Consider the following 22,494-nt stretch of genomic DNA (forward strand, 5'->3'; position numbering starts at 1 on the left):
TGCATTCCTAGTGCAGAGGCCAACAACCAAAGCCTTCAGCCCACCTAACACAGACGAGCATAACCAAACCTCTAATCAGTGAGAGTCGACCTCTGTGTCACCACAGAACCTTTGCAACCCATGTCTGCTCAGCAGCTAGCATTTGGAAGTCAATTTTCTAGAGCACGCTACCAGGCAATCATTGCCCTAGAGATGTGATTGCAGGGAATAGAGGGTACAATGCCTACAGTGAGAGGGCCTCCTCCAGTTCAAGTGCCTTCCAGAAAGGGCAGAGCTGTTGACTTTACCCTAGGAAGTTTAATCAGTTTAACCTCACAGCACCAGAAGACTTGGAACCAAGCAAGAGAAGGGGCTGTGAATATTAAAACAAAGAGAGCACGGGACATGAGATGCTTTTTAACCTGCCACACCTGCAAGGCCCAAATATTGTTCCACCGCCTCTCTAATGCAGCATCCAGATTACTGTGGCCTTTGTCCACCTGTGGCAAGGAGCCAGAACTCCCCGACCTTATGTGACATCTGTCTTTGAACAAAGTGAGCGAACAGTGCTGACTGCTGAGGGTGAACAGGAACGGATGTATATGAATGCCAGCCATAAACTCAGAGACATGACTGGCCTCAAAAGTAGTCGTCATTTCTGGAGCCACCTGATCTGTGAGTTAAATGCCAGGCCAGGCTCTCACTAGTTCCCAACAGTATACTGTCAAGGTCAACAGCAGTGGCTGTACAGGGGCAGAGTCAATGATTAACCCAGGTTCTCCACTGGCCCAGAAGCAGTCACAGAGGTCGGCACCTACCAGGCACATTCTCCCTCCAGTTCAGCAGCAGGAAGTGCATGGTACACAGCACAGACATGTGCTCCTGGTTTGAAGGGTCACTAAGACAGATGAGGAAATGACATGGAGCTAAGCCCGCATAGGAAACTTCACAATCGGACTCAGAAGGAAGCAGAGCAGGCAAGCAAGGTGGGCACCTTGGCAACCTGGGGGGTCCCAGAAACGAAGTACAGCAGAAGCCATGGCAATCTTCCCACATGGGGTCACCAGTATAGAGACAAGGAAGAAAAATGTTCGTACCAGATACACACAAGTGGAGGTGAGCACAGCACCCTGTAATTGAACAGGGCACACACCAGATGCAGGTTGGGATTGTATTTATAAGCCCGAGTGGCTCCGAAGACTTCCCCCATATGGTTTCTTCCAGATACCCCTTCTCTGTATTTTCCAGAGCTGATGACTTTTTGACTCCTGCTCCAACGACATGAAGAACTCAGTGTTTTCTCTCACATTTACCACCTAAGTCTTCTCTGGGCTGTCACCCAAGCCAGCACTTTCCCTAGTGCAGGGCAGGCACTCCAGCTCTGGGACAACTTAGAAAACGACAAGGTTTTCACATCCTCCCTGGCTGTATCCACTCAAAGGCTTCCAGAACCATCTCACACATCACCTTTTCTGAGCTCTCTCGCGTATTTGCTTGATTTCTTTATATCCAGATTTGTTCCAAAATGTCTTTGAAACATATCCAGTCTTTTTTTTCCCCTACCCACTAATTCTAAGTGGATTCAAAGTTTCCATAAATCCAGACACAGCCGGTATTTCTTCCTTCTGGACCACACACTTGAGAAACATGTACAGAAATTTAACAAATGAAACAGAAAAGGAGGAAGGGGAAGGAAAACATTGAAATGTGTGTCCTTTTCCACATTCTCTCCTTCATCGGTAGCCCCCAAGGGCAAGATCTATCCGAGACTGGCATTTCCTGAGGAAAAGACCACGCTGCTCCAGGCCCCCAACTCCTATTCATTGCTGACACAAAAGCATGACATCATCCACACTGGGAAACAGCCACTTTGCCCTTACCCGTCTTTCATGAAACTACCCTAATGCTGCTGGCTAAAACAAGTTCTGAGTGAGGACTGGGGCAATATTTTTCCATTCCATCTAACTGTTCTCGCACACATTCCGAGAGTATTAACATGGGGTCACCTGCACACCTGACTCACCCTGGAGCTAAGAATTCAGTAGACCATATCTAATCACGTCAGGGCCTACCTCCTGACTGACTACTCTACTGGTTTCTATTGCAATCCATGGACCGCCCACAACAGGCTTAAATGCTTACATGTAAACCTAGTGCCCCAAACAGACATGCAGTCAAAAATATTGCTCGGATGACTAGATACAAAAAACACAAGACTATTCACTGCCTAGGGTAAGTCAAAATGCTATAGTAGACATCAGTGGTTTCTCAATGAATTATTTCTAAATTTAGCAGCCTAGAATGGCCAGGCTGTATTAGCCCTCAGATTCTGAGGGTAATGAGTTTAGATGTGACTGGCTGAGAGTGTCCTGGCACTCAGGGTTTCTGATCAGATTGCAGCCACGGTGATGAGCAGGGGCAGGTGTTCAGCCTGGCCTGCCTCCCACTTCGGAGTGCCTGGGTTCCATGACAGGCTCTGGCTCCAGACTCCAGCTTCCTGCTCATGCACACTCTGGGAGGCAGCAGTGATGGCTCAAGTGACTGGGTTTCTGAGTCCGACATTGGAGATCTGTATCGAGTCTCTGACTCCTGCTTTCACCCTCACGCCACTCCAGTCATTACGGCATTCGGGGAGTGAACCAAGAGACAGGGAATTCTCCCTCTCTGTTTCTATCTTCCCCTCTCTCCCTGTCAAGGAAATAAATGAAAATACAAGATGTTGGCCCTGGATATCAGCACCTGAGGCCTTCCCTGGAGCTAGAGGATTGGCTTCCAAGAGAGCGAATTCATAGGCACTTGAGAAGCAGCCTCAGTCCCAAGCACATGGGCCTTTTTGCACACTGTTGGGTGACTTCCCACAGCTTCCCAAGGAAAGCAAGAGATGCAACAAAAAAATCCAGAAGGCAGGCATCATTTCCATGAGACTATTGGTTACACAGGTCATTCCCATCCAGCCTGGGAAAGTATTATAAAGAAAGAGTACAAAAACCTGTAGACCACAGAGGGCCAATTTAGAACTTGATGGACATAAATACCTTCCACACCCTGGTTGACTTTGCCATTACGGATATTTCCATTTCCAGATGCCTTTTATCTAATGGATTTAGAGCTTGTGACATGTTCCAATTTCTGCTTAAAGTGATCAAATAATAATGCCAAAAATTTTCCACCAAAGTACAAATCTACTTAATGATCTTGGCAAGCCTTAAGACAAATATGCCTCAGGCGGAGTCCAGAGAGTCAGAGGAGAGCGGAACAGGGATTGAGGAGGATTTCTGATAATAAAACTAAAGCTTTTTTTCCTTTCAGATGTTAAGGACTCAAGTATGTGTGATATTCCAGTGGTTCTGATGGCACCTGGCTATGTAAAACCACGTCTGCCATTGTACTGCCCAGTTCTTGTGGTTTAACCCACAACCACATCTGGAAATGCATGTGGCTCCCTCAGGAGTGGCCACGTACGATTCCTCGCTCACACTCCTGCACTTTACACAGAGTGCACAGATAAGGTACAGATCTCCAAACATCCATTCCATGTGGTGAGATAAGCACTCAGTTATTCTCTCCACTGCTTATAAATATTAAAAGCTAATTCCTCCCTTCCCCCCAAAGGCCTCTCTTTCAAATCAAAACACCCCTACCCCTGCAAATTAATACTAAGGTGAGCTGGGTCTAGTGGTCCAGCAGGTTTAACTGCCACTGCCATATACCAGATGTGAGTGCCTGAGCTCATGTCTCAGCACCACTTCCAGGCTTCCTGCTATTGCGCAGCACGGAAGCAGCAGATGACGAATTATGTGCTTTGGCCCCTGGCATCCATATGGGAAGCCTGGACATGGCTCCTCACTTCAGATCACTCATGCCATGGTTGTGGCTGGCGTCGTGTGAGTGAAACCATTGAGTGGAAGATCATTCATTCATTCAATACTTATGTCTCTTTCAAATAAATTTTTAAAAATAAAGACATTCTGGCCCCACCGTGATAGCCTAGTAGCTACATCCTCGCCTTGCATGTGCTGGGATCCCATATGAGCGTTGGTTCATAACCCGGCTGCTGTAATTCCCATCCAGCTCCCTGGAGCCTGGGAAAGCAGTCGAGGATGGCTCAAAGCCTTGGAACCCTGCACCTGCATAGGAGAACCAGAAGAAGCTTCTGGCTCCTGGCTTCAGGTAGGCTTGGCACCGGCCATTGTGACCATTGAGGAGTGAACCAGCAGATGGATCTTTCTCTCTGTATCTCCTCTCTGTATACCTGTCTTCTCAATATAAATATTTTAAGACGATTCAGATTTATTTAAACAAAGACATTCCTCTCATCAAAATATATTTTCCAGACAAGAAAAATGAAAACTTTCCCTCCTACAAAACTCACCATCCAAAACTCTTCCCTTGATCTGTGATTCCTACCAGTTCCCATTTACTTGCTCACAGACACAGGCTTCAAATTCATGCAACCAACACTTAGTGAACAGGAAAACTTTCCGGGGGGGTGGGGCGGTCCTGAATGATCCTCCTCCTTGCCTTCCTCCACATGCAGCAACAGAGATGCAGACAGGTCCTAATCCCACTGAAACCATAACTGGACTGCTCAGGAGGTGTCAGATCGCCATGCCTCCCTCTCAGGGCAAAGCATGGGGGTACCAGCCCAAGGTGAGCCATCTTCCTTGTAGAGACCAGGGCAGCCTCTTTTTATGAGAAAAAAAAATCTGCCCAGGCCAAATTCCTACTTCCCCCTCTCATTGTGTTCCATGATTTCCACTGCTCTTAGGAGAAAAGAACAGCCTCCATAAGATGCCCTGCATGCATGACTGGCTTCTATTGGCCCCTAGACCTCTGCATCATTCCATCATTCTCCTTGGACAGACCGTACCCTCTCCTGCCCCAAGACCTTCTGCACATACTGTTACCTCTGCCTACCCATATCTGAAGTTTTTGAAAGCACTCTTTAGACCTCCTTCCTCAAGAAACATCCTCCTTCATTCCCTTCTTCCCTCTCTTCCTCAACATGCAAGCATTTATCACAACTGAATCACATCCCTTCACATGTCAAGATCAAGATCTGAACAGCGACTGTCTCACCCCTTTGTTCACTGTATTCCTATCACCCTGCTTAGTCTCCGGTTTCCACGAAATGTTTCCTAGGTTTCTGCTTAGTTATCAATGTTGAATGTTTGAATGGAGATTTCCAAAATCAAATCAACAATTCTTTCCCACGAGAGTAGGGCTCGCTGTTTGACAATCAAACCGCCTGAGTCACTTAAAGCCCATTTCCCCCAGGGAGTTCCATGGCATGGAAGTGAACCAGGCCAGAGTTCTCCCTCCACCACAGACACGCGGGTGTGTACGGGTAAAACACAGGCAATTCGAAGGCCACGTTGCCCTGATGCTCTTGCCGAGGGCAGGACAAGATAATTTTGGGTCTGTTTTTCTCTCCCTCACCCAGTTGAGTCTCTGTACTTTCTCCTCACGTTTCACGTGAATGTGCAGTGACTTTCTGGTCACCTGAGCACTCTGTCCTCAAAGTCCTACCCACAGCAGCTGGAACTGGTGGAACATGCCATACTGCTTAACCTATTCAGGGCTGCCAGGTATGGTCTTAAAAGGAACAAATGTCCCACCTCTTTCTGGGTGAGGAATCTCCCTGATGACATTTTTTTTTTTAAGATTTATTTTTATTACAAAGTCAGATATACAGAGAGGAGGAGAGACAGAGAGGAAGATCTTCCGTCCGATGATTCACTCCCCAAGTGAGCGCAACGGCCGGTGCTGTGCCAATCCGATGCCGGGAACCTCTTCCGGGTCTCCCACATGGATGCAGGGTCCCAAGGCTTTGGGCTGTCCTCAATTGCTTTCCCAGGCCACAAGCAGGGAGCTGGATGGGAAGTGGAGCTGCCGGGATTAGAACCGGCGCCCATATGAGATCCCGGGGCATTCAAGGCGAGCACTTTAGCCACTAGGCCATGCTGCCAGGCCCTCCCTGATGACATTCTTCAGGAACTCTTCCTTTTGCACTGTAATGTTAAAGCCAAACTCCTCTCCAGGATTTCCCCCCAAAGAAACAGTCTACTCCTTCTCAAAGGACAAGGATTTGGGGGTGGGGGGTGTCCAGGGGAGGGAGACTTTATCTGTCCTCCTAGCCAGGAATGGTAAGATAAATATTTCATTTCCTAAGTTCCCAAAGCTCTGAAAGTTTTCATTATAACTGGAATCTAAATGATTTTTTCTTTTTCAAATAAATAAAATTTATTTTAACCTATCCCCAGGTCAGTGTTCATTCTTGGGTCTTATATTTAGCCAGTCTATGCTTTCTTTGTCAGTTTAACGCTCTAAGTTAAATTCTAACATTTATCGGGCAGGGGGAGAACCTGTTCCAAAATCTGCAAGTTCAAGATGTGCTAATGTCCAGAAATCCTTGGAGAACTTTCTTGGGAAAAGAGGATGGTTTTCTACTTCTAATTCCTAAGAACTGGGCAACCTAAAAGGCACTTAGGATGTTGAATTACTAAACAGATGTGCTCTTTCCATTCTGAATTTCGCCATCTAAAGGAATAAACCCGTCTCACTCACAACACTACAGCCTTTCCATTCTGTTGGCCCATTCTGCTCCCAGGATCCTTGATGCTGGTGGCCATTGCCTTGCCTGTCTGTCTTAGTGTCAGTCACCAGCACTGTGTTGGCACATGCTAGACACAAGCGATGACACAAAAGCTGAACTGGCATGTCCAGGACTCCCTTACTGCATCTTCTATTTTAAAACACACCAGCAGAGACTCACTGGGGCACTCTGTTTTCAGTTCCCAGAGGAATTACATCAGCCCCTGGCATTCATGCATGATGCGCATCACCCCACGGGATGCCTAAACACCTGGCATCAAAGCCACAGAGGTAATTAGACTGCAGTAGGGGTGGGGAGGTGTGGAGGCCTCAAAATGAACAGCAAGGAACTCCAACCAGGTCCCCATTGGATACTTTTTAATTAATATCAAATGCAAAAGAGCAAGGCAGTGATCATGGCAACCTTTTTGAAGATGGGGTGATCAAGGCAGTCTTTTTAAAGATGGGGAAGAGACATGAAAGAAATAAGCCCCTTTTGAACCTAAGCTCCCAGCCATCATGGCAGTTGTCAATGGAATGTTCTGTGTCATTCTAGGCACACTGGAGTCTAGAAACATGCCTCCCTCTCCCTGCCTCCTGAATGCCAGCTCTCAATAGCTGTCACTGAGAGTGTGCTGATGATCTGAAGTTCAAATGCTGAGGAAAGGAAAAATGATTCCACTGTTCCTGTTATCAGCACTGGTCTTCCCATCCCACCCTCTGCTGATTCCCTACTGTGAAGGAACCCCACACCACTATGAGAAAGGAAAAGGAGGAGGGAAAATCCAAAAGTGATGTGGGCCAAGAGCTCGGAGGCACAACTTCACTTCTCTGCGACTGAGTGACACCACCAAACTGTTGCGTGAATGACGCTCACACAGCCCCAATTAAAGGGCTATATTGGAGGAGGACAAAGTTAACATTATTGAATCTGAATTCCCAGTGGGGCTCTAGAATATAAAACATGGGCCTCATGCTGGAAAAATTTTACAGTATGAGGAGTAGATGAAGTAACAGTACAAGAGAGCAGGTATGTTAAAATAAAAGCACACGTGGTCTACTTTTGGAAATTTCTCCAATACCTCATTAATTTCATCAAATAAGGTGCTTTGCTCCGTCCTTTCCTGGACTTGGCTGCTCCTCTCAGCTGTGTGTGTCTGGGTCAGCCCTTCCTCCTCCCAGCCTTAGCCCCTCTTCTGAGTTTCTCCAGCCCCCAGGTCTGGCTCACAGTCCCCCACCCTCTTAGGTCTGAGACTCCCAACCCCTGCTTCCCCACGTGTTCATGCAAGGGCCACAGGGACCTCCCAGCAAAGCTCCCTTGCAGGCATCCAGAGGACTAGTTGTGTCTTCCTTCCTCCCTTGAAGCCACACCCATACCCCCATGGGCTTTCCTTGGCTCACAGTGCCATCGCCTCTTCTAGTCATTCACCTCCCCTGCAGTTCCAATGCTCCACAGTGATGATTTCCTAGGAAAATCAACTCTCCCTCACTGCCAATTCAAACCAGTCTCCACAGTCTCCCCCACCTAGCTTTCTCACTGTAATTCTTGTTTTCTTTCATATCTCTCTCTCTCTCTCTCTGAAACTTCAAACCTTGTAACAGCAGAGAAAAAACCATAATTAAATCTCACACACCTCCTCCAGCTTCAAAACTGGTCAACACATGGTTCATCTCTTTGCACTCCAACCCTCACTCACTTTTCTCGCCAAAATGGATTCTTTTAAAGCAAATTTCAAATAGCCTATCGTTTTGAAAGCAAGTCTTTCACTTCGCGAACTATCCATAAATGCCTCCAGAAGTTTTCTTAAAGGACTTTTAAAAATATACTTATTTTTATTGGAAAGTCAGACTTACAGAGAGAAGGAGACAGAGACAAAGAGCCTACGTCTGCTGGTTCACTCCCTAAGTGGCCACAACAGCCGAAACTGAGCCAATCTGAATCCCGGAGCCAGGAGCCTCTTCTGGGTCTCTCACACAGGTGTGGGGTCTCAAGGCTTTGGGCTGTCCTCTACTGCCTTCCCAGACCACAAGCAGGGAGTTAGAAAGGAAGTGGAGTAGCCAGGACATGAACTGGTGCCTACGTGGGATCCCAACAGATGCAAGGCAAGGATTTAGACATGAAGCTATAGCGTCCGGCCAGTTAAGGACTCTTAATAACATTATCATCACCCTTTAAAAATCATTGAAGAGGGGACAGACATTGTACAACAGGTTATATTACCACCTGCAAACCTGGCACCCCATATAAACACCAGTTCATTTAGGCTATTCCACTACCAAGCTAGCTCTCTGCTAATGCTCCTGGGAGGGCACAAGATAACCCAAGTATTTGTGCCCTGCCACCCACACAGAAACCTACATGAAGCTCCTGATTTCAGCTTGGCCCACCTGGAGACACTGTGGGCTCTGCTTCTGATTCTAGCTTCCTGCTAACACACCCTGGGAGGCAGCAGATGATGGCTCAAGTGGTCGGATTCCTGCCACCTATGTGACACTGAGTTCCTGATTCCAGCTTTGATCCACCCATTTCTGGCCATCACATGCATGTGGGGAGAGGGTGAGTGTACGGAACCTCTCTCATTTCTATTTTTCATTTCTCAAATAATTCTAATTAGAAAGTGCGTAAAAGAACACGTGACAGAGAAAAGCAGAATGCAATAAAGTAAGGTGCCAAAGGACTTACAATCCTTTAGAAGAATGTGTGATTGATGGAATCCCCTAAGAGACCAGGAAAATCCATTTCTTTATTAGAAAGGAAATAAAATTGTCCACATAACCCAAACCATGCCTGCTCTGCCAGTGAGGCAAAATTCCTCCTGCTGAGTGAAGAAATCACATGACAAAGGCATTCAGGAATTCTTATGTGTTGAGCAATCAGTCTGTTCTTAAAACATGTGGCTGTTTGTCACAGAAAGCAGGATCATAGGGAATCAGTTTAGAATACCCCAACAATATTTTTAATATTGGACAGTTTTTGGAAAATGCCCTAATAATTTAGACTTTTGACGCTCAAACTAAAGCTAGGATGAACTGCTTGCTACTCTAAAATGAGAGAATGGCATTTTATACATTTTGTAGTCTGAGACAGGGGCCAGGAAAATTAGGATAAATGATGAAAGAAAGTTGGGTTGTCTCCTAAAACCTTTCAAAGAAATGAACTTTTCAATGAGATGAAAATCCTTAAAAATGTTAGCTTTTATCATGATGGTGATTTCTTCTTCTGGAGCACAAAAATGGCTACATTTTGGTGTCCAAATTTAAGAAATATTCTATATCAGATTATAACATCGCATCTAACTACTCTACTCTCCTCCAGGTGTTAAATAGAATCTAACAATTATTTGATCACACTATCTCATAAACCATATAACAAAGCATCTATCTACTAACTTGGCCATTTTTGCCCGTGAAATGATTTTATCACAACTGTTCGGCAATCACCTTCAGAGGCAAAGCTAGCAAGGTGTATGGTATGCATCGAACACAATTTGGCTCCCTAACTCATGCAGACTTTTAAATCCTCGAGTCACATATAAACCAATAGATTAAGGGTGGAAGCTTGATCCATGGATAGCACTGGAGGAGTCTTTAGGAAGCCATCAGATTGGATTAAATGGTGTGGGTGGCATCCACAATGGGTCAAGGTGGAGAATGTGCAACTCTGTCTTTATCTGCCTCCCGGCTCTTCAGGAGTTTCACTTCCCTTCTCCCAGGGCCACTCCATCTTAGACCATAACCCTTTAAGGCATGCGCCACAAGAAACCTCCTTTCTTCCCAAGCAGACTCTCTTAGGTATCTGTTATGTTGACAAAGAGCTGATCCAAAAGATATGAAAACACAGACCCTTTAAGGAACTTGAAAGTCAAACATAACAACATAATTTCCCCTTAATAGAGCTCCCCCATTTTCATTGAGGAATGAGGGAGGGATCTAGCATAAAGGACATAGCAGGGACCCAAAACTCAGCTAGGGGATTTGTCTCCAAGTAACTTAGTAACTCTAGGCTAGGCGCTGTGCTAAACCCAAAGTACTAAGATCACACACTGTTGGCCTGTACGTGGGTTAATTTGGGCCATGTGATTTTACTTTTATTATTTGAAGAAATGCTTAAAGGTCAACAGATCATACAACATCAAGCTACACAGCTTCATTTGAAAAGCTGAGTGACATAGGAACCTGGTCCCAGAATTCCTTCATTGGTAGCTTTTAGCAGTAACAAAAGAAACTGATCCCTACAGAAAAGGACACCCTCCTCCCAATTGTCACATGCCCATCGTACCCTATCACCCCATAAAACACACTCAGGGCTTCACTCAGTTGTACTCCTAGCCTGACCCACATTTTACATCCTTACTTTAGAAAAAGAAAACGATACCCACCCACCCTTCCATCTACCCTCAGTGCCTAAGAAGCCTGGAGTGTAATGGAGAAGGCAGATGGGACAGTAAATCACAAGGACAAGTTCAACAGAAACCTTCATAGGTGCAAATAACCCCACCACAGGGAGAGGAGGCATCTAAGTCACAATCACAGTGGAGAGGACATTTGAAAAGGGCTTTCAAAGGATGAGAAGAGACAGGTCAGGTGGGAAAGTGCCAGCAACACACTCTCCATGTGCCAAGAGCTAGGGGGACTGAAGATCAAGTTCTCTCTAATGGGGCAAAGAAGGGACTTCTATTGCCTACTACACTAGCAAGTTTGATTTTAACTTTGGGACAGTGGGGAGTTAGCAAGTGATTCCCACAGAAGCTGGTATGATCAGATCTGGTGTCTCAGGGAAAAAAAATGCTGTCAGCTATTTCAGCCTTGACCTGAAGCCCAGAGCTCTTAGAGGTTCACACTCTACTGAGTATTAAGATGGCCCCCTTGGTGCTACCCTCCTAATTCTCAGAAACTCCACTTCCTGCCAGTGACGCATCATGACAAACTCATTGATTTCACAGACAAACATGAATGAAGGCAGTTATCTGTCCTGAATTGGCATAATGAAAATATCCTGGAACAAACATACAATACAGCCTTCCTACTGAAGGCTGGAGTCTAATTCCCGGCTTAGAGTCTAAGAGTCATGTTTCCTTTCCTCACACACATAGCTACCCATGTGCATAGTACAAGTTTGATATTCCCCATGGTCAAACCACTGTAAACCTTAACTCAAACTCATTTCTCAATTACCCCTAAATAAGCCACTCAGAATAGTCCATGGTAACATGAGCTCTGATGCAGGGTATAAGGATAATTAAAATATATATGTATACATATATGACAGGTCCAAAAGAGGAGTCATTTAACTCAGGAACCCACTAACAAAGAAAAGGCACATAGAGGTCAAGACCAAACACACCAGGGCTGCTGCTCAGAAATGAATAGAAACACAAAAAGCACACAGGTCTCCTCCTCAAATACATGAGAATTAAATCAATATAGATTTTTCTTCCTCATATCAGATCTCGGGGGGAAAAAAAAGCTAAGATTAGAAAATTAACAAGAAGCTTTTAAAACTGCTTCAAAGTTGTAACAGCCCCCAAACAGTTTCTTTTCCAGACTTTTTATTGTTGTAACAAACAAACCCATCTTTCACTTCTTTGTCATCTGCAATTACCATGACATAATTGAAAAATTGCTGTATCACCATGGGACTTTGGAGAGAGGGATCCTGCCAGCTCTGAGCTGTCACTGTAACCATCACGAAGCAAACAAGAAAATATCAAGAGTTTGCTCCTCGTCATTTTTAACCAAGGCACTGCAGAGACCAATAATAAGAATTTTTAAAAAATTAAAAATCCTATCCTCTGTAATTCCCCTCTTTCCCTAAAGATGGCATAATATTTCAAATCATTTTCCCCCATAAAACATTGCGTTTTTCTTCAACAGCCAACATGAGGTCTGCATCAAAAACTTCAACATAATTTAGAATCTATTTGCAGAGTCAAAAATTCAATTAAGACAAAACAATCTTGGAAGGCATTGGGTTATTTATGCCAATTGGCCCTGTGTAACTTTGCTGGTGGAAGACACTGAATTATCTAACAAAAGCCAAAAGGAACAGGGTAGGGCAGGGATAAAAGTATTTTCTACAATTCTTCCCCCATTAGCAAAGTCACACAAGGACCTGAGCTTCCCACCTGTGGGAATGCCTTTGAGGAACATAGCTCTCTACTCCGCCCGGGGCTACGGAACTTGCAGAGTTTGCTGACAGGTGTCTAAATCTTACCTCCTGCCATAGCATTTAACCAAGGTTCCTAACAGTGTTTACATTTACAGACTTTAAAAGGTCAACAGCAGAACCATGGAGCTCATTCTTTGCGAACAAGCTGTACTTCCATGACGTAATGAAACTGAATTTCCTTCTGTAATTACAAGGAAGGAAACCAACTCACACTGGTGTAAGAAGTCACCTGTTCCTAAGAGGGAGTTTCCTGCCGTATCCCTCATCCCCATGGCCTCTGCAGTTCCCACGGTCTCTGCTGTTGGATGGGCTGGGGGCCCTACCTTGGTTGCTTCCTCCACACTCTCCCTCAGGGCCTGCAGCTCAGCATCATACTGCTCCTTCAGCTTGTCCATCTCCTGATCGTGGCTGGACACCTCTTCCTTCAAGGCTCCCTTCAGGGCAGTGAGTTCACGCTCCCGCTTTTTCAAGAGATCTTCTTGCTCCTCTTTGGTGATCAGCAGATCTTGAAGGTCTTGCTTTGCCTGTAAGAGCTCCTAAAATGACAGAATACACAGAAGAGAGGTGTAAAACCAAACATCTTTATCAAGCAGTCCTGCCTCACTCCTCCAGTTCAGCTAGGGCACCTCACCTGTCCTGCTCATTCTCTCCCCTTCCTCAGATCACACTCCTGTCAAGACCATCTCTTACTCTACACTCCTGTCCTCACAAGTCATCCTTTCCTTGGATTCTTCTGTCTTTGCTTTGTGGGGATTTTGTTGTGGAAGTAAAGCAAAACCGATTTCATATCCATTGTCTGGATGTGAAAATCCATGTCTGGATTTTGCCACCTTGAGGCAATGGGTCTCTGTCCTTAAGTGCCATTGCCCTTTAAGTGTCACTGATTTGTGGGGGACATGCCAATGTGTTGCCTGGCTTGGTTCATGTCCTGCTGGAATCCTGCATCTGGTCCAACTGCTAATCCACATTCCTAATCCTCAAGGGATGACTTTGGCCATTTGCCTTCTACTTCACTGGTTCATCTGAGCAGAACAAAGTACTCACATTCTCTCCTCAACTCCCCAGAGTTTATCAAAGTCACACAACTGGGACACCAACTTCCACCATGAATCATTTTATCCAAACTCAAGAGGAGCCTGCCAAAGACCCAACCTTTTCCTTTCTTCATCATTTTTGTCCTGGACCTTCCTGGTACTCCCCAAGGTGGGTACATCGTCCCCAGTGCACACCCTTCTTCCCTATCTCAATTCTCACTGCAAAGCCACCTCACAAAGGAGGAACTGGCCTCTACCAGCATGCCCCCAGTCTTTACTCTGATTCTTTTCCATTCCTTAAGTCTTGGGTTGCATCTCCCCTTCATGCTGTACCATTCCACACCTTTAAAGCCCCCTTGCATGACCACCCATTCACTCCATAATGACTTGCTACATAACTTTTGTCCCTATTCTGCTAAGAGAGCCCCAAGGTCATCCCTCCATGTCCTTGATCCCTCTCTTTGATCTTCCCTGCCTGTCCCCTTAAGATTATCTTCTTCCCTGTGCTTCAAAGACAACATAAGTCCCTCTTTTCCTCCCTCGAGCCACTTTTTCTGTGATAATCTTCTCTGGCTTTGTTCTCCCTCTTTCCAGAACCTAAGAAACATCTCCAAGAATGCAATTTTGCCTTATTTATCCTCCCTGGGCAAGCTGATGTACTATTTCCAACTATTAATTCTACACAAATGACCGCCAAGACTTTACTTCCAACTCTTCTCTCCAGCCCCACAGCCAGTAACCTGCTAGACATACCTGCCTGGGTCTCGTGGGCACTGCAGGTTCCATGCGGTCAGTTTCAAGTGTCTCCACCAAGCTCCTTTCTTTCCTCTTATTTTGCTCATTTCTCCTGAGGATAGCACCACCTGGCACTTAACAACAGCCTTTTTTTGGGGGGGGGTGCTAGAGCCAATCTTTCCTGGTTTCCCAGATTGCCTCCTATGCAGAAGTTGGCCACAGCCACCCAGCTGTTCCCACATATCATTGCTCACTTGTGGCCTCCAGGACAACATGCACATATCCACACAGCATCCTCTGGTTCGGAGTCCTTCACTTTCAACCCCACTTCAGTATCTCTCAGGAAACCTTTGATGGCACAGTTATAATATGGCCTTTTCCAAGAAGCCTGCCAGGAATACCCCTCTAAGTGCTCCCTAGGCTTGAGCTCTTCTCAACTTAACGCCTTACACCTTGTTACGTATTTTGATAGCTTTTTAAAAAAATCTCCCCACCAGACTGTCAGCTTTATAGTAGGATCTGATTTACTGCATCTTTGATTCACAAATCAATGATTTATGTGCCTTTGTTCTAGATATAAATACATTAACATGTACACAACAGCAGGGATCTGGTGATGTGAGAATCTGTCTACTCAGGCTCTCAGAATAAGCACACAACTCTACTCTCTAGGCACTCCTCGGGAATGAGAACAAGGGCTGCGATGGAGCCCAGAACCATCAGAGACGCTAAGCTGCTTTTCCCTTCCCGAGGAGGAATGAAAACATTTACATCAGCTTCAGTGTAACCCACAGTGAAACTGCCCTTTTTCTCTAGAACATGCAAACCCATCGGTCCGGGGTAACTTCCACAATCCCTGAGTGAAGCTACTCTGCACAAGCTAGGACAGAGCGCCATCAAGTATCTAACTAGATTGCACAGATGAACTTAGAAGAACCAAGAGACCTATCCAGGAAATGAGGTCAGCCCTAGCTTACTCAGCCAGCACTGCCCTGGCAGTCCTTTTTAGGAAAGACCCTTCCCCAATCCCCCATCACTGCTGCTGTGGGCTATCCTTGGAGGGCTTCTAGCAGCTTCCTGCACGGCAGCCCTTGCAAGCCTGACGTGTGTTTCCTACTTATACTCTCACACTTTTCTGCATTGTTTTGAAGGGCAAGCAGTTCCTCTTCCCACACTTATCTTTTCCAAGATTTATCTGTGCTTTGTGCTGCCTTTGTGTACTGTCGCCTGCCTGCCCAGGATTTTAAGGTCCATTCTACACCAGCATGCTGTTATCTCTGGCTGGGCCATTGCTTAAGTGACTGGACTACCTACACACATCCAACCAGATTATACCTTGCCTTGACTTGAGGCTTTCCAATGTAGAGCCCAAAAGGCACAAGAGGTTCCAAAAACTTGATTCCATTGCCTTAAGGCTTACTTATTTCAACTTAAAGAAGGGCAAGGAAAATATATAAACTCCAAAATACAAGTAAACATTTGTTAGACATGAACACCTCTGTGCAGATGCCAACAAAAGAAAATACAAGGACACTTTGCTTATTTAAAAAAAAATCATGTTTTCACAATCTATGCATTCAGAATATTTCCAGCCATGGTAAGCAGCCAAGAGATAAACAAAGAATTAGTGTGAATAAATAGGAATGAGGGGGGTTGGGCTAGAAAAACTGACCATGTGTGGTACTTACTGCATAGTAAGAATTGGTTTAATCATTTCCAAAAATCCAAGGAGATGATGATCCAAGAAGCTGAATACTACTATTCTTCGTAAAATCAAAAAGAAAAATACTGGAAGTCTAAGACACTAACCTGCCTATGATGGCATCTGGATTGGATCCCAATGGCCTTCCTCCTCACCATCCGGCCACCACCACCCGACCACAAAACCACAAAGCAGCAGCCAAAGAACAAAAGATTATCTGTTAGATGCCAATGGCAAAGCACACTGGATTTGACTGCAGGTGCCTTAAGGAGGTGGGGCTCTTAAGTAAAGCGGAGAACCGTGACCAGAGAGGTTGAAAAAAATCAGAAAAGAAAAGAAAAAAATCAGAAAAAGGAAGTACCTCCTGGGAAGGGCTGTCAGTAGGACAGCGGCCATCCTAACAGCAGTCACCCTGATGGTCCACATGGCAACTCAGCTGTCCCAAGAAAGGTGTTCACAGCTGCTCCATCTCAACATGCAGAAAACAGATCTGGATCCCCTTCTGTTTACAAACACTTCACCGAAGCCATACAGTATAGCCATTTCAGACTCATCTTCACTGAAGAGGGTCAATAAAAGGTCTTCTAGGAACATACGTTAACAGAATGCTACACTGCTTTCCTGAAAGGATGGCCTGGGAAGGGCAGTGCATTGCTGGCGAGAGCCATATTTTCAGTTGCTTCTTAATGAAAATTTATAGAATGGCCAGAAATTCCACAGTGAAGGTAATAGGCTGCTACGGTGAAGACTTGCACACAGACTCTCTCCCCAATCACCACCACGGCACAAGCAGTGGATGTCCAGGACCCAGAAGCACCTGCACAGTGGCCAAGACATGGCAGAAACCACAAAAAGCCTCGACTCAAGTGAGGCTCAACCCGAACGGCCACAGGCTGCCATTGAAAATGTCATCTGGGGCAGGGATTTAGCCCAGCGGGTCCCACACAAGACACATTCATCCCATACTGGAGTACCTAGGCTGGATGCCAGCTCCAGAACACTCTAAGGCAGCAGACAGTAGTGAGGGCTCTCGTATCGGATTCCCCTGCCACCCACCTGGGAAACCTGGATTGTGTTCCCAGAACCTGACTTCAACCCCAGGCCAGCCCAAACCATTTGAGGCATTTGAAGAAGAGTCAACTGGTGAATGGGGTTACTCACTCCTGTGTTCCCCCTCTCTCTCACATGGTCTCTAAAATAAACAAAAAATTTCAAAAACAACACATTCTGATTTTTAAGAAAACTCCACTCCACACAGTGAAGATATGTTGCATGCTGACCCTATGCCCCTAGAACAGAAGGCAGAGCTTTGCAGACAAACCAGAAGATACAAACATGCTCTGTGATCATCACCTTCACAACTTGATTTAAAAATAACTGTTCAGAAACATCCATTGGACAGTCGATTTAACACTTGATTCATTTGGCTTATGCGTAGAAAACAAGGTCCTCTGAACTATTTCTTCTTTCCTTCCCGTTTTTTTTTTTCTTGGTTTTGTTTTGTTTTTACTATTTTATTCTCTTCATGTTGTTGGAGATCCCACATGCGGCTATCATAGATGCAAAAGAACATGGGCCCTCAAACTCAGAGATATTTACACTTCAAAGCCCTCTGTTGACAGTTGAGGGATTAAGGGTGAAGACTTCAATCTGACCATGGCATCCCAGAAATGGGCCTGGCAGGAGGACTTGGGTGGCTAGGAACAGGTCTTATAGGAGGACTCTTGTATAAGCTGAACACCCTCCCTGTGCATTCTCTACTCCCAGCTCCCACGTGATCCTGTCTCCCTGCCCCTCTGCCACTGCCAGCCTGTACCCCTGCAAACTAACAGGACCATCCTACCCTGAACTGTATGGCTTTGCAAAGCACAAGCTCTAATAAACCTCTTCCTGTCCAAAAAAATGTGACTAAGTCAGGGACTTGCTCCGAGCCAAACAAATGTGAAGCATTAAAGGAGATTCCACCAAAAATCTGGCCCATGCTGAAGGCTTCACAAAACACAGGCCCTTAGGTCTTCAAACTTCCCAAAACTGAAGTGATCAGAACATTTGTTCTCAGGGGAAAACTTGGCGCACAGCTATCCTCGGTTATCAAATTCCCACAGACCACTTCTCATTAAGATGTGAAGAATAGGCTGAAAGTGACAAGGACATGAGGTCTCTTATTCCTGATGCGGAAACCTTATGTCTTGTTATACAGTGTTGCTGACATGGGAAAGGAAACTGATCAAAGCTGTGAAGACAATTTCCAGAGAGGAAAAGACTCTGGCCTAGAGAAACTACCTGTTCCTCTTAACTCACTCCTTCAGAAGGGCAGCGGGTATCACCGGACCCACACGGAGAAAAAGGAAACAACCGGGAACCCAGCAATACCAGCAACATCCTGAGAAAAAGATGGGCTCTGTTTCTTATTACCCAACATCTCACTATCAGCCTCCCTTCTGCCTTACCTCATCCGGCCCTAACCGTAACCTACTGACCAATACAAATAAATCAACCATTCACTCAAGAGCGTCATGTTAACATACACAGTATAAAGCATGTTTACACAGGCAAAAAAAAAAGTGTGGGGGGGGGTGGAAAGTGGGGCAGGTATGTGGCATTGTGGGATAAACTGGCACTTGCAGTGCCAGCACCCTAAGCTGGGGTGCCCATTCAAGTCCCGGCTGCTCTACTTGCCATTCAATCTCCTACTAAAGCACCTGGGAAAGCAGATGATGGAGCAAGAGTTTGAGTCCCCAGCCACCAAGTGGGTGACTTGCATCGAATTCCTGGATCCTGATTCAACTAACCCTGCATTTGGATATTATAGGCATTTGGGTAGTGAGCCCGTGGGTAAAGGTCTCTCTCACTCTACCTTTCAAATCCAAATAGTCTTTAAAATAAAAGGCAGCTGGGGGGAATAAACGGTGACATTTTAAAAGTAACTTAAATACTGAAATTAGTTATTCACTTTTCTTGGAATCCATAAACTGCTCAGCAACATCATTTTTGGACACTCTTACGTATGAAACGCTTTTCAAGCCGTAAAAGGGCACATGTGAAACAATCACTGTTTTTTCATAATTGCAAAAACAAGTTACATGTATTATATATGGTTTGTCACCTTTAAAAATTAAATATAGGGGTCAAGATAGTGTCATAGCAAACTAATCCTCTGTGATGCCAGCATCCCATTTGGACACTGGTTCAAGTCCTGGCTGCTCCACTTCCATTCTAGTTCTCTGTTTGTGGTCTGGGCAAGCAGCAGAGGATGACTCAAATTGTTGGACCCCTCTACCCATATGAGAGGCCCAGAAGAAACGCCTGGCTCTTGCATTCAGATTGTCCAAGCTCTGACCATTGTCGCCATTTAGGCAATAAACCAACAGATGGAACTTTCTCTCTGTTTCTATCTGTAAAATCTGCCTTTCAAATAAAAATGAATAAAACTTTAAAGAAAAACAGTATAAATGCTGTAAAGCTTAGTAGGAAAATGTTTCTGATACATTAACTTTTAAACACAGGTTTTCAAAACCATAGGGACACTGGGACTTCACTTTCTATATAGATACAATCTCTCAATTGACTTGGAGGGTAACCGAAAACCTAGAACTAAAAACAGTTGTTCAGGTATTACTAAAATCTGTGTGTGTCAACCCTCACTTAAAAAAAAAAACAAACTAAACTAAAAATACATAAAGAGCTGCGTAATATACCACAACCATCAGAATTCCTGGATTTAGGGACTGTTCTGTTTCCTATTCGGCTTCCTGCTAACACATACCTTGGGAGGCAGCAGTTATGGCTAAAGTGCTTGGGTCCCTGTAACCCTCATGGAAAATTCAGGTAGAGTCCTTGGCTGCTGGCTTCAGCCTGACCTAGCCCTGGCTATTTGGAGATGTAGGGAATTAACTAGCAGATGAGAGATATCTGTCCCTTTTTTGGTTTCTTTCTTTTTAGAGATGTATTCATTTGAAAGGTGGAGTGATGAGAAAAGGAAAGGCAGACAGAGAGAGAGAGAAAGAGAGACAGAGAAAGAAAGAAAAAGCCATTCTTCCATCTACAGGTTCATTCCCCAATGGCCACAGTGACCAGGGCTGGGCCAGGCCAAAGTCAGGAACACAGAGAGTCTTCTACTTGGGCCATCTTCTGCTGCCTTCCCAGGCACATTAGCAGGGAGCTGGATCAGAAGTGGAGCAGCCAGGACTTGAACTGGTGCCTACATGGAATGCCAGTATCATTCATAGTCAGTGGCTCTCTATCTCTTTCCTGTATCTCTGCTTTTCAAATACACAATTGTAGGGTCCGGTGCCATGGCCTAACGGCTAAAGTCCTTGCCTTGGGCACGCGAGGATCCCATATGGGCGCTGGTTCTAATCCTGGCGGCCCTACTTCCCATCCAGCTCCCTGCTTGTGATCTGGGAAAGCAATCGAGGACGGCTCAAAGCCTTGGGGCTCTGCATCCATGTGGAAGACCTGGAAGAAGTTCCTGGATCCTGGCTTCGGATCGGAGCAGCACCAGCCCGTTGCGGCTCACTTGGGGAGTGAATCATCAGACGAAGGATCTTTCTCTCTGTCTCTCCTCCTCTCTGTATATCTGACTTTCCAGTAAAAATAAAATAAATATTAAAAAAAAAACCAAATACACAATTGTACATTTCATTTCCTGCTACTTTAATAGTATTTGAATGATAAGTACATGTATTTTCATAGTCCATTCTAATATGTCTTTCATTCTAAGCCCTGAAAAAACCTTGGGACACACAAAGTAGTGAAACACCATGACTGTGGTGGTTTTTAAAAGGAATTGTTTGATAAATGGAGATATACAAGGTAGTAAACAATAATCCTGAGACATTAGGAATAGAGGTCCACGTAGCAACAGAGGGGCAGGTGTTGGGTGCAACAGTTAACAGACCCACATCCACTATCAGAGTGCCTGGGGTAAACTCCTGACTATTTCTGATGAATTTTCCTGCTAATGTGTACCCAGCAGAGGACAGCTCAAGCACATGGGAGACCTGGAATGAGTTCTAGGCTTCTGGCTACAGCCTGACCCAACTATAGCTGTTAGAGGCATTTGGGGAGTGAAACTAATGAAAGAAGCTCTTGATTGCTCTTTGTCTTTCAAACAAAACGAAAACAGAAAGTAAATAACACTTTTCAGACCGTGGGACAAAGAGTTACCTTCTCTGCCCATGGGGAAAGTGAATTCATGAGTACTCCCATGTTGTGCAGTCACAGGCACTCAGCCCTCAACTCCTGCCAAATCATAGGGAGAATTCCAAGATCTACAGAGAAAGAACTCAAGTCCCTCCCAGAGAATTATCTCAAAACTAAACAGGGGAGGGAGTGAGAAGACAGTTATCTAAGACTCAACAGGCAGCTCCAGGAACTGAAGGGCAGGAAAGGGGCAAAGAAAACATTTAAGTGCTAAGTAGGAAGCAAGAGAAAATTAAATACTAACAGGGGTCCTTTATTTTCCTGGGTGGGGAGCAGAATCTGAGAGGGCTTTGATCTAAATTGTCTACCACTTATTTGTTTATTCCTACAAATTCAATCTTATAAATATGTTTCAAAACTACACATGGTGATAATGTTACAATAAACAGCAAACATCTAAATTTGAATATAGGGATACAAGTTTTATCTTTCTCTGATGCTTGATTATATTTACATTCCCAAACAAACAAACAAAAAAGGACACTCAGAGCCAATGTGCCTGCTTTCTAAACATTTAGCAAGGGTGTAGTAATCTTATCCAGCGGAGAGACAGTAAAGGTATTTGGCAAACCTTGTAATAAATGCTCAGCAGAGAACGAGCCAGCCTGATCCACCAACTCATACACTATTAAGAGGGAAATATCTGAGAGTTCCTACAGGCAAAAGCCAGGTGGGCAGACTGTACATACCAAATACATGTATTCATTCCTTCATTCTCTTACGCACTGTGAACCCCCTCAACCATCCACCGAATGTGCATTATCTGTATCCCTCCCAGCACTGCAGTAGTGGCTATGTACACCGGGTTTCCTAAAAGCTCATGGCAACATGCATTATCACAAAATCCTGCAGGGATCTCAAAAAACTTTTATATCTAAACAAGTATGTTTTGAATTCCATTGTTCTCCCAAGCATTTGGAAGGCCCCTTATATACCAGATACAGTGCTGGGCCACTCCTGCAGCAAACCCAAAGGAACCTGTGACAAGTACCCTATGAGCACTCACACACTCTTAGTCTTCCCAATATTCTTCTGCAAACTAAACCCTTATCGAATATTTTGGCCTCAAAGCTTAG

General features: G+C 45.0%; 1 protein-coding gene across 1 annotated transcript in view; it reads right to left on the bottom strand.

Annotated features, from left to right (window-relative positions):
- Nucleotides 1-22,494, bottom strand: part of CGNL1 (cingulin like 1) — a 155,764-nt gene that overhangs the window by 56,879 nt on the left and 76,391 nt on the right. Inside the window, exon 8 of the mRNA XM_058665791.1 lies at nucleotides 13,066-13,278. Coding sequence (XP_058521774.1) covers nucleotides 13,066-13,278 — 213 coding nt within the window. The remainder of the gene's footprint in view (nucleotides 1-13,065; nucleotides 13,279-22,494) is intronic.

Source organism: Ochotona princeps, chromosome 6, assembly GCF_030435755.1.
Source record: "Ochotona princeps isolate mOchPri1 chromosome 6, mOchPri1.hap1, whole genome shotgun sequence".
Taxonomy (NCBI): Eukaryota; Metazoa; Chordata; class Mammalia; order Lagomorpha; family Ochotonidae; genus Ochotona; species Ochotona princeps.